We start from the raw sequence: 18377 nt of genomic DNA on the forward strand, positions 1-18377 counted from the left end.
TATACTCTCCTTCCCTATCCTCATTTCTTTTTAAAAATGCTATAATGACATGTCTCCTTAGCAAACTGATCCATACAAACACGTACAAAGGGAGTGGACTTACCCTACAGAATCTGAGAAGTTATTAACACACTGCTTATTTGTGGTATCCCAAATTTTAATAGTTTTATCCTCACTGCATGAAACAATTAATCTTCCATCAGGTGAAAATCTAGAAAGCAGAGGAAATAAAATTCTGTTTGTGAAAAGCTCCCAACAGTTACCACCCTACACTGCCACAGCATATGTAAGCCACGCTGTACATATCACGCACCAGGCTTCTTTTACCACACCATGAGCCAAGTCATATTCTGCAACCAGCCTCTTCCCAACCAAATATCATCATGACAAACAACACAGACAAACTCTGAAAGGTCAAAATATGCTACGCAGCCTAACCAGTTTTCTTTTATTCTTTTATTCAAAGAGTTTAGTTTTATGGCATTTAGTTTTTTATTCAACTTTGCACAATTTCCAAGCCAATTACCTTGTATTTTTTAAAGTACTGTATTTCCTTTTTCTTTTTCTGTCATTTTCCAGTATTATCCATTCGACTCAAGAGAGCCTTTTCTACTTATCCTAACAACCTTTAGTGAAGCTTTTTGTAAGAAAGGAATTGGTGGGTTGAGAATTAAAATTTAAGTGACGTCACCCACAAAAGAACCTAACTCCCCAAGCTTATAACTTCTAGGATGTGGGGAGGCCGGAGAGCTCCAGGGAACTGAAAGTAGGACAACTTATGTAGACAGAAGTTCCTTCATGGACAAACCTATCATCCACATGTTCCATTAGAAAACACAAGAAAGATCTCAGACACCTTCTCCACTGCTTGTAAGCTGTCTCTTACTTTAAGATCCTTTCTAGTTTCTTTGTTTTAATTTTTCTAACTGCCTTCTAAAAATAGATGAGGGTCAAACAGAACATGAAACAAAATTTTAACTATTAGGAAACCATGAATAGTATTTTTATTTTTAACGTTCAGCAATACCAAAAACAAAAAAAGGCAGATTTAAGTCATAGGCTGATCATGTTTCAGTTTCCTTTGTAGTTTCCTTCTAAACCCAGAGTCCAGATTACTGTAAGTCAATAATTAAGGGTGTGGAACATAATTGGAAGTTTTCTTTTTGCACCACCACCCCATCCCATTCTTAAGGTTGACCTAAAAATAATTCTTCCTGAAAGATATTTTAAATCTGGCATTTATGATTCATCATGTAAGAAAAAGAAGAAGAAGAAAAAAAAGACACAATATAATTAAGTTCTATGTGAAATAATCTTTCAAAATTCATGAAAATCTTGTAAGTTAAAATCTTCCATGCTGTATAAAATCCATCTAATTTTATAACCAATAATATTCTATTAATCTTTTTCTCCAGAAAATGTGTGAGAAAATAAAAATGGAAGAAATATAGAGAAAAGTATAACAGAAATGCACAAATAGTATTACAGAAATAGAGGAAACTTATAGAAACTCTGGGGAATAAAAATCTACTCAGGAGCTGCATGAAAATAAACTTTGCATAATAACTATAAACAACTAATTCAGGAATCAAATTGTTTCTTCTTCTATTTTGGGGCAGGGGTACCGGGAATTGAACTCAGGGTCACTTGACCACTGAGCCACATCCCAAGCCCTATTTTATATTTTATTTAGGGACAGGGTCTCTCTGAGTTGCTTAGCACCTTGCTTTTGCTGAGGCTGGCTTTGAACTCTTGATCCTCCTGCCTCAATCTCCTCAGCTGCTGGGATTATGGGCATGTGCCACCGTACCCAGCTCAAACTGTTTCTTAATAAACTATCTTTTTAAAAAAATGACAATGTGAATATTTGAAGTCACAATTATATTTCTAACCAATGACATTTTGAGAAAACGATAAGGAAAAATGTTTAATAAAATGGAATGATCATATAACAAAGTACAGAAATTTTTGAGCAAATCCTACCTCCATTGTCCCATTATTATTCTATCCACATTTATTGAACACATATGTTCTAGTATGGTTCTTAATACTTTACCTATAGCAACTAATTCAATTTTCAAAATAACTCTATAAAACAGGTGCTATTGCTTGCCTCCATTTACAGGTGAATAAACAGCATATAAAGATTCAGGAACTGCCAAAGTCAGTAAGGAAAGAGATGCAAATTTGAACCAGGCTGTTTCCACAGTGCAACTTTAGATCTATTCTGCTAAAGTCTGACCCCCTCTCCCCCTTCCAAAAAAAAAAAAGGGAAAATTTTTTCTACTGGCCAAATTATTTAGAACACTGAAAGTTCTAGGTGGCTTCTGTGCAAACCACAGATAGTTCTAAAGTGAATGGATATGGTAAGGCAGTGTGCTCAGACCATACTTTAATACATAAGTGTGCTGCCACAAGCTGTAATGAGAACAAGTATGGTCCCTGTGTTCGAGAAGATTTAGGGGGTGGTGATAACCATTCACTGAGTCATTCAAAGATTTACTAAGCACCAACACTGGCAGGACCCTGGATAACAGTAATATAGTTGTGAATGAGATTAATAAACTCCCTGCTAGAGTAAAACTTTCATTCTAGGGAGGTAGGAGGACATACAAAAGATAAAATTTAGATAGTGATAAAAAAAATATGCCAAGCCAGGTATGGTGGTGCACACCTGTAATCTCATCAACTCTGGGACTCAGGCAGGAGGATCACAAGTTCAAAGCCAGTATCAGCAACTTAGCAAGGCCTTAAGCAACTTAGCAAGATCCTATCTCAAAATGAAAAATAAAAAGAACTGGGGATGTGGTTCAGTAGTTAAGCACCCCTGGATTCAATCCTCAATTTAAAACAAACAAACAAACAAAAAATGAACAACAACAAAAATATAACCCATTAAAAAATAAACAAACAAAATGCCCAAAAAAAAAAAAAAGGTTCTAATTTGTCAACAGAAGTTCCACGGAAGAAACAGAATTTTAAAGAAACTTGTGATAAGGAAAAGCAGGTGATCTTGATCAGCTAAAAAATCATTCTGAGCAGAAGGGTCCAAAGTCTGGCAGAAATTTCCCAGCACTAAAGAGATAAGTGGGGACCAGGCATGGTGGTGCATCCTTGTAATCCCAGCAGTTTGGGAGGCTAAGGCAGGAGGATCAAGAGTTCGAAGTCAGCCTCGGCAACTTAGCAAGGCCCTGAGCAACTTAGCAAGACCTTGTCTCAAAATAAAAAGTAAAAAGGGCTGGGGATGTGGTTCTGTGGTAAGCATCCCTGGGTTCCATCCCTGGTACCAACCTGGAGAGAGAGATGAAAAAGAGATGAGTGGAGGTGGAGGCTGAGAGAAACTGGTACTAGAGGGAGTGAGTTTCCACGTTCAACATAACATACCCACTGGGGTAGGGGTGGGGGCTCAGGGTTAAGGCCTTTGCCCTTCTCTAGATATTATAATTCCTGCATCTGTTTCTTAACCTTTGGAGAGGCTGAAAGTAAAGATGGTGGTTTCTATTTCCTCCTCCCTTTTATTTTTAATTAAAGACATCAAAAATAGATTGGTAACAAAACAAACAAACAAAACCAGGCCTCTCTTTGTCTTGACTTTGATATGGAAAGGTTAGGCCTTTCTTTATTGTCAGGGTTCAAACAACATCTAAAAGAGTTCAAGAATGTTAAGAAGACATAAAATTTCTATTAAGAATTAGTAGATTTCTGACTTTTTAATTCAGTACCACCCAAACCACCTTTAAAACTTCCACCTTTAAAACTTCCTGAGAGTGTGTCACCGAGATGGATATTAGTCAATGGTGACTAATGGATTAGCAGACAGGGACTGTCTGAAAGGCACTTGTGAAGTCAACTGAACTAATCGTTCAAGAGAATGAGGACGGTCTTGTACTTCTTTCTAGAAAAACTGGTTCATATGTCCTAGAGAGTAGCCCAAATTACAAGTTCTTTGACTTGCAGTCTATGGAGTTCCTGAAACAACACATAAAATTTTGCCCATGTGCACATGCAGCATGTTATTTTGTTCCTTAGAGAACCAAAAAGGTTCATGAACCATGAAAAGTTTTAAAGTGCTTTCATAAGAAGTACAAGTTTTTCTTTAGCTGTTTCTCTTCTTCCTCCATTCTTCCTCCCACCCTACTCCCACCTTTCTTTCTGTTATGCTAGGCAATTGAACCCAGGACTTTGTAGATGCTAGACAAGTGTTCTAACACTGAGCTACAGTCCCAATCCTGCCTTGAAAATTTCTTATCATTATATTTTCTAAAACACATATTTCCAGGCTTTAGGATTTTAAGACCAAACAAGGCAGTTAGTGTTCCATGTCCCATAAGAAACAAATCATGAGCAAGAGGAACTCTCAAGCCAACAGGTCTTTCAATAGGAAGGGAAACAGTCAAAAGTAAGGAAATAAGACAGCCCAGTAAGTATAGGGTACTGAATTCTAGGGCTAGAACTGCACCTAGCCAGTTATGAAATCTTGTGAAACTCACAAACACACAGGCCACAGTTTTTTTATTTGCATAATAGGGAGTATATATTGTATTCAGACCAAAATTTTCATATATGCATTAAAAAATTGGCAGTCTTAAAGTTTGCTTTGACAGAATTTGGTGTTTACATATGGAAGGAGAAGTTCAGGGCAATCAATAAAATGATTTTTTTTTTAAAGTGTTGGTCAGCATTAGAAGAGAAACCATCTGTTGACTGTAGTAACAGGATTCATTCATATGACTGCTGAGAGACAAAGAGCAAATGAAAATGATATAAAAAGAACAACTGTACCATGAAACATGCTAATAGTTGTTGGGTCATTCAGTGTTTATATGCCAAGACTTCTCTGTTGGGTTCTCTAGCCACGAGTACAACTGCCCCCGGGCATATCCTCTTGGGTATCCTGGAGGGGCCTCCAGCACTGAACATAGCCAAGTCACTCCTTTCCTCCCCATCTGCTCCTTCAGAGTCCTTTTTCTCAGTGAATGGGTTTCTTAACTCAGAAACCTAGGAGTTATGCTTGTTTCTTCTTTACCTTCCAATTCCCCACATTCCAAACCATTATCAGGTCCTGACTTCTCCTACCATAGTGCCCTTACAGTCTTCTGATCTCCACAGCAGCAAAAATGATCTTTAGATCTTAAATTGTGTCATTTTTCTGTTTAAACCCTTCAGTGGTTTCGTATCTGCCTTGAGCAAAAGTCTGACATCATTCCCACAACTTGCAGTAAGTCCTCCAGGACGAGCCTCTTGCCTCATCTTCATTGCCCTACTCTTCCTGGCCATCTTCTCTAAGGTCCTCACACGCTGTTCCTGGTGCCTCAAACCCTGTTCCCTACTCTTTACATATTTTAAAATACATGATAGGATTTTACATATTCTTCAGTATCACTTCCTTAGAAGTCTTCCTCAGCACCAGCACCTGCCCCAAATAGGTTAGTTCCCCAGGATGTGGTCTCACAGTGGCCCAGATTCACACTTACATCACACCCACGACTGAGTGTTCTGTGTTTCCTTCTGCCAACAGAAGGTGAGAGAAGCCACACCTGCTTCTACCCCAGTACAGTGCCTGGCACTGAAAAGGTCCTTAGTAAATACTGAAGGAATCAAAAATTATTTTTAAAAAATGAAGACTAATTTAATATTATATATAACCAATGAAAGCTGATGCTTAAAATATTTTCAATCTGTTGGGTACAACAATGAGAATGTACTTAATGCCACAGAACTGAATGCATAAATATGCTTAAAATGGTAAATTTTATGTTATACAGACAGTCCTTGACTTACATGATGGCTGGATTTATGATTTTTCAACTATACAATAGTATAAAGGCCACGCATTCATTAGAAATGATTCTTTGAATTCTGACCTCTTCCTGGGCTAGCAATTATGAGGAACAAAACTATACTTGGCAGCAGCAGCTCACTGCAGCTCCCAGGCAGCGAAGCACTGACCAGAGGAACAACCAATACTCCACAGCCTACTGTATTGTGAAGCTACGATGTACAGTAGGTTGCATGCATTAGAGGCATTTTTGATTAAATGCTTTCAACTTATGGTGGGTTATTAGGATATAATTCCATCAAAAGTTGAGAAGCATCACTATATATATTTACCACAATAAAAAAATCTTTGTAATTCAGAAGGCCAAAAGATCACTTGCAATACTACCAACTGAAAATTAAAGGCAGATCTCCTTCCCCCTAAAATTAATGCTGGATAAGTAGTAATGTTGGAAAAGTTCTCTCATCATTAATCTCTACTTATTTTTCTCTAAGGACATCAGAAAGAAACATGTGTGCTACAATATACACCACTTAAAAATATAGTGCTACAGTAATTTAAACTTTGAGAAAAGTGCTTTTGCACTTTTTGTACCTATACATGTATTTTAAATCATAAATGTCTTCATCATTAAAGAAAAATCATTTTTAAAAACTGGTAAATATAAAAAAGGCTAAAAGTTCAGAATCTCATCACCCAAACACAATCACTCTTAATATTTTATGTTTCATTGGCACCTGATCTTTTGCTCATGTATAGGTCTTTTATATCATAATCATGAGTTCTGAATTTTACTCCCCATGTAAACATGTTTTCATACCATAACTTCTATATACTATCATTTTAATGGTTTCATAATAATCCAAATTTCTTTAATTAGTTTTTTAATTTGGCAAATTGGTTATTTCTAATTTCTTGTCATTGAAATTATACTGAAAGCAATAATTTCCAATACAAAAAAGCACTAATTCAAGAAAAATTTCCAGTTGAGGAATGACTGCAAACAAAAACTGATATTTTCACAAATGAATTTCAAAAAAAAATTTAAAACTACACTAATTTATATTTTAAAAGCACAAGTATATTTCTCAATAGATCAACTATTTTTAAATATTTCTATAAATTAAGATAAAAGATCATAAACAATGGTTAGTCCAGAAAACTCAGCTATTCATCTCCTTTGGCACTAACAGGTATTGTCTCTGTACCACATGCAATAACTTCATAGAAAGTACTGGCACATAGCACAGAATTTTAATGACATAAATCCATAGCATACATTTAAAACCCTCATACTAATTGAAGAAATGACTCTGCTGATCCTCTGCATTCATTTAAATACTGTACATTCAGTGGGGGAAGAGTAGTATCACTTAGATAACTTTTAATGTTTAGCTGTTTAACTCATCTACAAAATACATGCTGTGAAATAAACATAACAATACAAATAAATGTTGTATTTTTCCAAATAGAAATCTAGTTATCTTCATCACATATTAAGGGCTAGGGATGTAGCTTAGTGGTAGAGTGCTTGCGTAGCATTTAAGAGGCTCAGATTCAATCCCTAGCATTGAAACAAAACAAAACAAAACCACATATTAAATAGTCTGTAGACTTCCCCACTAATTAGAAATGCCATCTTTATCTAAAATAAGTTCCCGTATATACATGGGTCTGTTTCTGGGCTTTCCATGACCCATTTTCTTAATTCTGTAACCATTATAACCATATTTTAATTACTATAATTTTATCAGATGTTTTAAGAGCTAGTTGGACAAGTTTCTTTTAATTTTTCTTCTTGTCAATATTTTTCATGGCCATTCTTACACACTTATATATTACACCCATGTAAACTTAAATTAGCTTGTTAGATTCCACTAATTTCTTTAAGAGAACTTCCTGTTCTGGCCATGGTGAGGAGAGTAATGGTTACCAGACTTGCTCCTCAACAATAAACAATCATAAAACCAGCAAAACACATGAAGCAACTGTTTTTAGGCACTGGAGAAAATATAGGATAGAGCTGTGAATCTTGAAAGATGGGAAATAAGTGAAATGAGCATAAAATCCATTTCAACCCAGATTTCTTCCTTGAAGCACTTTCTAAATTATGGTACATGGAAGTGGAGCCCAAGAAAACAGCGGTCTCACTGGGCAGAGAAACAGAAATCAGAATTAAAAACTGCCAAAGAGCTGGAATTTTGAGGACAGAAAGGAACACAGGGAACCCCCACACACACCAAATTAATTCATTCATATTCCCTCCCCCTCCCCTCGGTTGCTAGTGATCAAACACAAGGCCTTATGCATGTTAGACAAGTGTTGTATTGAAGAACTGCATCTCAGCTCTGATGTTCAAGTTCTATCCAGAGTTTGCTGACCACCAGGCATTCAGCTGAGACCCTAGAAAGATCAATGTACTATACCCCATGAGCAAAAGCTACATTAAATCTTTCCTATAAAAGTTTAATAATTCATTTCTCAACAGAATCTAGTTGGGTCAACAGTTAGTTCCTTATCATAACAAAACAATACTCTTTAGACAACTACAGAAGAATATGTACTCTCAAACATTTAGCAATGTTTGGGAATACAATAAAAAAATCACAGGACATACAAAGAAGAAGGAAAATTTCACCTGGAAACCACATAGATGTTGGAATTAGCAGATGAGGATGTAAAATAAATTTTGCCAATATGTACAAAAATTTAAAGGAAAAGATGGACATTGTGAATGAACAAAATTGGAAACCTCACCAGAGAAATGAATGAATAAGCTTAATGGTGGATTGAATACTACACAAGAAAGGACCAGTGAACTTGAAGAGAGGGGATAGAAACTATGCAAACTAAGCACAGAGAGAAAAAAAGTTGAAAAAGTGAACAAAGTATCAATAAACTATGGGACAATGTCAAGTGGTCCAAATATATGAATTTGGAATCTCAAAAAGAAGTGAGAAATTAAGGATGAAAAATAAATGAATAAAATATAAAGGTATTTTCAAATATAATAAAAATAATAATCTTCAGATCCAAATAGTTCAGTGAATCGCAAGAAAAGCATTAAAATCATTCCCAGGTCCATCATGGTAAAATTGCTAAAAACAAAATATCTTAGAGCAGCAGAATAAAAAGATACATATAGTGGAATTACAGTAAACATGACTGCTGCCTTCACAAGTAAAGACAATGTAAACCAACAAAATACCACAAACTGGGTTTATAAACAACATAAATTTATTTCTCATAGTTCTGGAGGCCAGGAAATCCAAGTTCAAGGGGCTACTGTATATTCTGGTTAATATGTTTTGAATATTATATATAAAAATCATAAAATGAATTCAAGGGTAGACGGTGATGAGGAAGCTTACTATAACTTCTAGAGGTTACCACTGAACACAAAAATAGGACAAAGAATAAAGTTAAAAACTCAGTAGAGGAGATAAAATGGGATACTAAGAAATAATCCAAAAGGATGATAAGGAAACAATAATCAAATGGAACAAACAGAAAACAGTAAGATGGAACAAACAGAAAAATGAAACAAACAGAAAACAGTAAGAAAACAGTAAGTATTATGTCTAATCATAGTACTTGTTACATACATTTAAATGGACTATGAACTCCAATTAAATAGCAGAGACTTCAGATCCAACTACTTACAAATAAAGTCACCCTCTGACAGTCAAATACATAAAGTACATTCAATAGATGATAATAGCTACCGATAGTAGTGTTTCCCAAAACTAGGTGCAAATGTGTGAAATGACTTTTGAGTACCACCTAGAGGGAACTACAAAATCCCTAGCAGGAAGAACTGAAACATGAGGACAGCTAATAGTTAACATTAATTGACCCTTCATTAACTTTAATCATCAAAATGACTACATGACGAAAGTACTTCCTCAAACCTATTTTATAAGGGAACACACTGGGACCCAGAGAGGTTATACTATGTGTCCAGGATCACATGACAGTGATACTGAATCCCTGGGAGATACTATATCCACAGAAAGGAGATGTCCAGAAATAGTATGAGGCAAAGAGTCAGTGGACATGTCTCCCTTCTGGCCTCTGGATTGTACCTAACCAGCAGAACCAGTCATTCAGCATCCTGAGCAGGTGTGGGTAAGAGATGGGCCCATCTCACTTTTGAACATGATGAAAACTATCCATCCAGATTTTTTTTTAACAAACTCCTCTTGCTTTATAGTTCCAGGCCTCATTGAGTAACCTCTGATTACATTCTGACTCTGTTGACAAAGCAAGAAGGCCCGGAGTAAGGCATGCAAAAGTTCTAAGCCCTCTTGCAATTACCACTATCATTAAATAAGTAACTGGCATCTGGTTTGTTTCAGACTCTGCTTAATTTATTAAACATGACTCAATTCCTGCTGAGTTTTCTCACCTCTGGATGCAATCTGAAAAGAGGACTTTCAGTCTTGCAGCTCTTTGGAAGAAAGTCCTGGATTAGGATGACTTCATCAAGGCTAAATTCTCACAGGAAGATGCATAAATAGTCTGGGGGCCTGGGCCTCAGTGGTCATTTGCGTCAGCTAGACATTCATCTCTACTGTCCTGTCCTAACTGCAATAAGATGAGTCAAGACGAAAAGGTTATAATAAACATATAAGAAAGAATTCAAGAATGCTGTAGAGCACATATATAGAAAGTGGCCAAAAAGATGATATCCTTAATCATTAAATTTAACCAAATTATTTACCAAAGAGCTTTCCTCCAAGGAGACTTCTGCAGAGCTTTACATGAGTCACTCACTCCAAACAGTAAGAAAAGAACTGATTTTTTAAAAAAAAATCCCCCAGAACCATAGGGTATCAGCAAAGTAAATGTGTTTCATTAAGACCAGGTGGGCTGAGCAAGCAATCTGTCAGACTGAATGAAAGTCAACCACAAGGGACGAGGAAAGTAATGCAGCCACTTAAACATTCCAAGCATACCATGCATGTACAATACTCCTGAATTTGCTACAGAAGATCCACAAAAATGACTCTTCCCTGAAGAAGACTGTGAACATTCCCACCAATGCTACCTGCACAACCTAACTCTACTCTTGACCAACTGATCATGTTTTTCCACAACTCCTCTTCCATAAACAAATACAGTGATTCTCACATTGTATTTGTCATTTGTCTCTCTCCTCTCTCCTTTCTCCCCTGCTCTTTCTATCTCTTTCTCTTACAGTACTAGGGATTGAACACTGAACCCAGGGGTGCTCCATCACTGAGCTACATCCCCAGTCATTTGCTTTTAAAATTTTTAAGACAAAATCTCACTGAGTTATCAAGTCAGACCTCTAATTTGTGATCTTCCTGCCTCAGCCTCCCAAGTTACTGGGATTATTTACCTGACTAGAATGCTCTCCTGATACACCTCACAAGCTCCCTCATCTCAGTCAGGTCTTGGGTCAAACGTCCTCTTGGTAAATATTTCTTCCTAATATCTATAAAAGGGTGCCTCTCAATCAACCCCATTGTCTCAGTCTTGTTATCCTAAGTTAGTTTTTTCATAAATACTTATTATTCTTATATTTGTTGTCTGTGTCCCTTCAGGACAAAGGCTCTATGAGAGCAGAAATTCAGTCTGTTTTACTTTCTGATACATACAGAGAATTTAGAATAGTGCCTGGCAAAAGAATACTACATGAATAAAATACATGTTATTCAAAGCCTAACAGGAAAGAGAGGCCTGAGCTGACAAAGAGACCTCCTAACAGCACAGTGTATTAGCATGGAGGCATCTTGACAAGTTTGGCCTGGGCAAGAGAGAGACCCTCTTGGATGAAGAGATACCAAACAGGGTCCTGAAGGAAACAGGACATCCCAGGAATGAAAAGCAGCATGTGGTAAGGCTCAGGACAGATCCCTGCATGCTCGAGGAACCTTGTAGGACTTCAGTAAGGAGAATGGTGAAAGGGACAAAAGAAGGATGGGTTGTAGTAAGCAGAGAGCAGACATGCCAGGGCAAGGAGTCAGCGAGGGTCTGATGCTGATGAACCGCATGGCCAGATTTGCTTTTTGCAGAAGCAGGATGTGGGGGAATGAAGATGAATCTATAGCAGGGAGAACATTTAAAAAGATTACTGCAAAAAAGAAAAAAAAAAAAAATCTCCACAAGGGCCAATGTTAAAACTAAGGCAACAGTTGAGGAGGGATGTAAAACTGGACATGAAGATCACCTTTTCCCAAACCTCTGCTCCAGCATCACTTTCTATGGAAAGCGTCTTATTTGGGGTGGGGTGGGGGAGCAAAAGAGAATATTTTAAGGTTTCCCTCCTTCTCACATACATTCAACACCATGTACACACAAATACTTTCAGATATGGCTGTATCCAGAAACCAAACCATGTGATTAGACAATAAGTCATTCTGTTTTCATCTCACAAATCTACTTTCCTCTGAATCAACATTCTCAGGTCAATTCTTTGCCATAGTGTCCCTCAGCAGCTCCAGACTAAATTAGCCTAAAGAAGAAAGACCTGCCATTCCAGCAAGACTCATTCATAAAGGAGTGAAGTGCTATGTTCCCACTGGCAAACATGAGCTTTATGTCCACTGCTAGAAAGGGGACAGGCCTCTTCAGTCCATAGCACACAGAGGGAATATGAGAAAAGGCCAGTTTCCCTGGGAAAACTCAATCTCTGCTACCAGAAAACAGGAATGAGCACAGAGTCCCACCATGTTTTCTTCTCTCAAATTGATAAGGAGGACATTTTCAGTGGCTCCTCCCCAGTTCCAGAGTTTCTCCCTGATAGTGCCTGACTGGAGTAAAGGCAGTCTCAATAACACTGCTCAACTCCACACACCAAAAACTTGCATTTCTCATCCTCACAATAAGCCACTGAGAAAAGCCTCATTAACCCCAATTTCTACAGAGTCTGAGAGCAGGAAACTAACTTGCTTGAAGGCAGTGATGTGGTCCAGGTAGGCATATGAATACCAGACTATCTTGACCCACTGCACTCCCTGTGTTCTGACCTCAGTTGAAAAATTAACATATCTAGAGCACACCACGTTCTCTCACGTTCTCCCTCACTGATAAATGTACTGCAGCTTCCTCTTCTTTTTCCCTTCCCTCAGCTCTGTGCCTGGAATGTCTTTCTTAACTTTTTCCTCACACAAATCCACTTTAATACCTCACTCATATTCTCCTTCATCACCTTCTGTTATTTTCCATAGGATGCAATGGTTTTTAATTATTTAGTATCTATTTTTTTTTCCATTGAACTATAATCTTCTTGAGGCCAAGACTGTCTTTCATCTCTGTTAAAGGTTTTTATATGAGGTGTATTACTGTTAATGCAGTAATATTCAAAGATGAAATGATATTAAGTGAGCTGTAACCTAATCAGTCCATCTTAGTTTGAATAGACTGACTGGGTGGTAACTGTAGATGGGTGGAGCAGGGCTAGAGGAGTTGGATCACTGGGGGTATGCCCTGGAAGGGTACTTCCTTCAGCTCCTTCCTCTCTCTCTCTCTGCTTCCTGACCCTGACATGAGTGAGTAGCTTTCCTCTACTGGGCCTTTCTCCCATGATGTTCTGCCTTACTTTGGGCCCAACGCAACAGAGTTGGCCATCTATGGACTCTAAAACTATGAACCACAAATAAGCTTTTCCATTTCTACCTTGTCCTTGTTGCACATTTTGGTCACGCTGGAAAAAAGCTGACAAAACAAAAATTGATACCAAGAAGTGGGGTCATTGCTATGACTAACTGGACCATGTGATTCAGAAGGCTTCTGAGCTGGTATGCAGGAAGAATTTTGACAAGTTTAGAGATGAAGGTTGGAAAAACTTAGAATGCTGTAAACAGAGTTTAATGAGCTTAGAAGATAAGAACGCCAATAGGAATGTTGGCCATACTCAAGTGGTTTCAGAGGAAAATGAGGACTCCACTGGGAACTGAACTAGAGGACACTCTGGCAAAGAACATGGTTCCTTTATGCCTGTCCTGAGACTTTGTGTGAGGTTGAATTTAGAGGTGATGGACTAATTAACCTGGCATAGGAAATTTCAGAGCATCATAGCTGTCAGGTGGTGGCATGGATACTGCTGGCAGCTTTTAGCCAGGTTTACGCTGAGAATCAGGTACAGAAAACAGAGCTGAAGGATTTGAAAAAAATTTGCGGTTTGGTCAGAAAAGTGGATGTAAAGCTAGGACTAAGGAAGCTGTGCTTGTTGAAGAGCAGCCCCTAAAGAATTGCTGGGTACTTTGCCCAGACACAATAGGGAAGATGCCTGCAGGGCATCTCAGGAATTTGCAAGACCATACCCACTGCAGGTTTCAGAATGTAGAAGGGAGAATTCCTTTGGAAGAGATCATGAGGGTACCTTGCCTGCACAGAAGGCCTAAGAAGTTGTTTCACCATATTGAGCCATGCAGGCACTCAGACTGCCAGAGACTGCCAGAGCCAAAATGTGGGTGAGATCTTTAGGAGAAAAAGAACTATTGACTAACAGTTTATCCTTCTGTCTATCTCAGGTTCATTACCCTAGATTATAATCAACACCTCCTGAGCAATAATGTCCCATTGAGACCAAAACAACAGTGAAGAGTATGGGCAGTAAGAGCAGACAGCCAGCTGGACTCAGACCCTCACTGTACCACATTCTAGCTGGGAACACTTGGCATGCTATTTCATGCATCAGGCACAAGCAGGAAGGGTGCAGGGTCTAGTCCCCTGCATCCCTGCCAGTGACCATGCCTGTGCAGTACCCCTGGCAGATGTGATTCCAGGGGCCCAGGTACTGTGCAAGCTGGCAGCAGACCCTGGCACCATTCACATGGTGCTGGTTCTGCATGAATACTGGATAGCAAAGTTAAGGGGTCATGGAGACTTCCACTAAGATTTCAAAGGAAGGTCTGGAAGGCCAGGCAAAGTGTAGCAAGGTCAGAGTCCCTGGGGGTTGTCCCTAAGAAGGTGATGTGTAAAGCTGTGCAGGTAAAGCCAAAGTTGAAATGGAGACCTCAGGAATAAAAAGATGCCAGTAATGTGGACTATATGCTAAGAAAGCTTCTGGCTGTGGAGAAATTCAGGCTAAGAGAGGTCATGTGGACTTCAATTGGCAAGGACAAAGGGGAAAGGCTGCCTAAGTCCTTTGGAGAGCACATTTCACATCCATGTATCCTAGACGCTATATGTAGAGTTATAAGACCAGTTTGCCCAGTTGGATTTTGATCTTGCTTTTGCCCCATCCCTTCTTCCTATGCCTCTATTCCTCCTTTTTAGAATGGGAAGGTTTACTCTGTGCCACTGTATAGTGGATATATGTAATTTGTTTTCTATTTTTATAAGAGCTTACAGTCAAAGTGTTTGCCCTGAATCTCAGAGGTGACTTTTGACTTAGACTGGACTTTTGGGCAATGCCAGAGCTGTTGACTATGGGATTCTCGGTGATGAACTAAATGCATTTTGCACATGAACTCAGCAGCTTTCCTCTACTAGGCCCTTGCTCCATGATGTGCTGCATCACTCTGAGCCCACAGCAATGGAGCTGGTCATCTATGGACTGTGACCTCTGAAACCATGAGCCCTAAATAAACATTTCCACCTCTAAGTTGTTCTTGTTGGGTATTTTGGTCTCAGTGATAAAAAGCTGACACACAATCTCCATGCAAATAACACAGATATGTGATATATAGCAGGCACTATGCCAATTAAAGGAATATTTTGAGCATCAAAATTGGTGACTTTTCATGAGGTTTTTTTTTTTTTTTGTCTTACATTAGTGTTACCTTTTTTTACATTTATATTGTATACAGATGATTCACTATAAGGGCAATGAATAAAATACCTGCTAGAATTACTTTCAAGAAAATTTTTCTTGCATGGACAACTGCAAGGAAATGAAAACTACACCAGCCACCATCATTCCATTAATATCTGAGGGGTAGGAAATCAGGATAAATATCATACTAAATTTGTATTGAGCATAATGATTCTAAATAGAATCATCTCCCCATTCCTTCTAATGACTGATATATATATAGATATAGGAGTTATCATAAACCACCTTCATTCTTTCCAGAAGGAATATACTTGATAAATAATGACTATTATTAGAGTGTAAATGAAACATTCTGTTTGCTTAGTTAAATCAATATACAGTGTTTTCACTTATTGCCAAGCTCTCTGGTGAGGGATATAAGCAATGATCAACTCAAGTTACAGGTGTCTTTAAAAATTCAGTAAGTCCAGTGATGATGATGAGAGATGGCTAAGAGCTCTGTAGTGACCACCATGTGGGAGGCACTATCCTAGGTGCTATCTCTATATTTATTCATTTAAATATCTTAACAACCTATGTAGCAGGTTACTGTTGCCATCATCCCAACTTACGTGGAAGAAAACTGACACACAAGGTGACTTCATCAAAGGTCACATGCTGATAAGTGGTAGGCCTGGGTTTTGACTTACATTTTTAGGTCCAGAATTCATGTTCTTAACCCACAGCTATATGTTAAATATAGAAAAAACACTGAGATTGCCAGAGTCAAAAAGTGGGTGAGATCTTTAGGAGAAAAAAAAAAAAAAACAAAAAACTATTGACTAACAGCATGTCTTTCTCTCTATCTCAGGCTCATTACCCTAGATTATAATCAACACCTCCTGAAAATAATGTCCCATAGAGACCAAAAAAAAACAGTGAAGAGCATGGGCAGTAAGAGCAGACAGCCAGCTGGACTCAGACTCAAACTCTACCACTTCCTAGCTGGGTTGCTTGGCATGCTATTTCACTCAACTGGCACAAGCAGGGAAGGTGCAGGGTCTAGTCCCCACCTCCCAGGCCTCCCCAGTGACCATGCTTGGGCAATACCCCTTCTGTGAAGACCATCCTCTATCCCAATGCCCAGAGCTCACAGTGGGTATGACCCTGTTTCTGGCCAAGCCAGGCAGCTGAGCTGAATTGAGACAACCTCAGCATCTCACGCTAGGTGGAGGGATGGGCACAGCATTCCACCTGAGCCAGTCACTGGGGTACTTTTCTAGAAGGAGCAGAGAGGGTGGCCTTTCTCTTCTCTAGTTACAGAGCTGTGAGGATTGGAGCCTGGAGCTGGCCATGGCCTCAGTGCTGGTGTGTGTGACAGAATGAAGCTTCCATGTGCACAGGCCCAGAGATAGGATACACAGTCCCTGGTTCTAGTATTTCCTTCCCTGCTCTGAGGTTATCAAACACATTAGCCAATTAATTAACTACCTTGGGAACATAAAATGAATTTATCTGGGTTTCTATCATTTTCAACTAGATGAATACAAAATTTAACTTTGAAACTCACTTTCCTCATCTGCAAAGTGGGGGGAATAAAAGATCCCTTCCTGCCCAGGAAGTTCTGATGAGAAAATGAGATGGGCATGTGAAGTACTTTGGCAGTGTACCTTATGCACAGGAAGGGCACCGTGGTCATTAACAGATAGCTAACAATAATGCCTTCAGTAGAATTTGTCTTCCATAGGACTGCTGCCAAAGATCCTGGAGTCCTTCTTGACTCTGTCACATCAATGTCACAGCAAGTACTGTTGGTTTAACTTCAAACTATTTGCAATCCAGCCACTTCTCACAATCTCCACTATCCCCACCAGGATCCAGGTGGGGACTTGTACTGCAATAGCTTCCTAATAATATCTCTCTTCTTTTGACAGTCTGTTATCCACACAGCAGTCAGGTGATCCCACCCCATGAAAATAAAATCAGAGAAAGGAATATGCTACAGTGGCATCTCTTCTCACTCAAGGTACACTCATCCTGTCCTGAGCCTTTCCTACTCCACTTCCATGCTCCCAGCTTCTTGATTTTCCTCCAACAACCACCAGATTCCCCCTTCATTTCACAGATTTCTTCAAGCCTCACCCCCTCTTCTCCTCTAGGTCTGTGCTCAAAGGCCACCTTCTATGAGGCCACCCCTGAACACCTATTTAAAATTTCACACCCACTTCCGTCCCAGCTCTACTTTCCTCTACATTATTTACCACTATCTGACCTAGGTATCTATTGTCCTAATGTTTTAATTGCCTGTCTAGAAGGAAGCTCCATGAGAGCAAGTGATTTTGACTGCTTTGTTTACTACTGGTCTCAGTACACAGCAGTCACACAATAAATATTTGCTGAGTGACTGAATGAATATAGCTTCAATCCTTTTTCTGGAGGTTAAGGGGCAAACATGGGCTGCAGAAGAAAAAAAGTGTGTGGTGGGGAGAGTGGAAGTCTTATTATGAAACTTTTTGTACTTACTTGGCACAGCGTACCCAGTGTGTATGTCGGTACAAGGAATATAAGAAGCGCTGGCGGAACATGTTCCATATTTTGATGGATTTGTCTTCGGAAGCTGTAACTAGAAACTGGCCATCAGCTGAAAAGTCTACGCTTCGAACTGGAGCTGTATGAGCTTTAAATTCTGAGGATTTCCCTTTCCTAGAAAGACACCATTTAATGTTAATAACTTACTCAACTTAATTATAATCAATATTTAATCAGTGTATAGACTTTGAAACATACAAAACAGTTTACCTCTTGTAAAAAACCTAACAAAAGTATGAGAAAACTATGTTGTACTGTATTCTTCATAACTATTATCTCATA

General features: G+C 38.7%; 1 protein-coding gene across 9 annotated transcripts in view; it reads right to left on the reverse strand.

Moving 5' to 3' along the window:
• The window catches only part of LOC124982321 (POC1 centriolar protein homolog B), a 90251-nt gene that overhangs the window by 48871 nt on the left and 23003 nt on the right, over positions 1-18377 (reverse strand). For all 9 annotated transcript variants that reach the window (XM_047548737.1, XM_047548741.1, XM_047548736.1 and 6 more), the window contains 2 exons: positions 18030-18209; positions 104-211 (listed from right to left, as the gene is read on the reverse strand). In XM_047548737.1, coding sequence (XP_047404693.1) covers positions 104-211; positions 18030-18209 — 288 coding nt within the window. The remainder of the gene's footprint in view (positions 1-103; positions 212-18029; positions 18210-18377) is intronic.

Source organism: Sciurus carolinensis, chromosome 4 (genome assembly GCF_902686445.1).
Source record: "Sciurus carolinensis chromosome 4, mSciCar1.2, whole genome shotgun sequence".
Taxonomy (NCBI): Eukaryota; Metazoa; Chordata; class Mammalia; order Rodentia; family Sciuridae; genus Sciurus; species Sciurus carolinensis.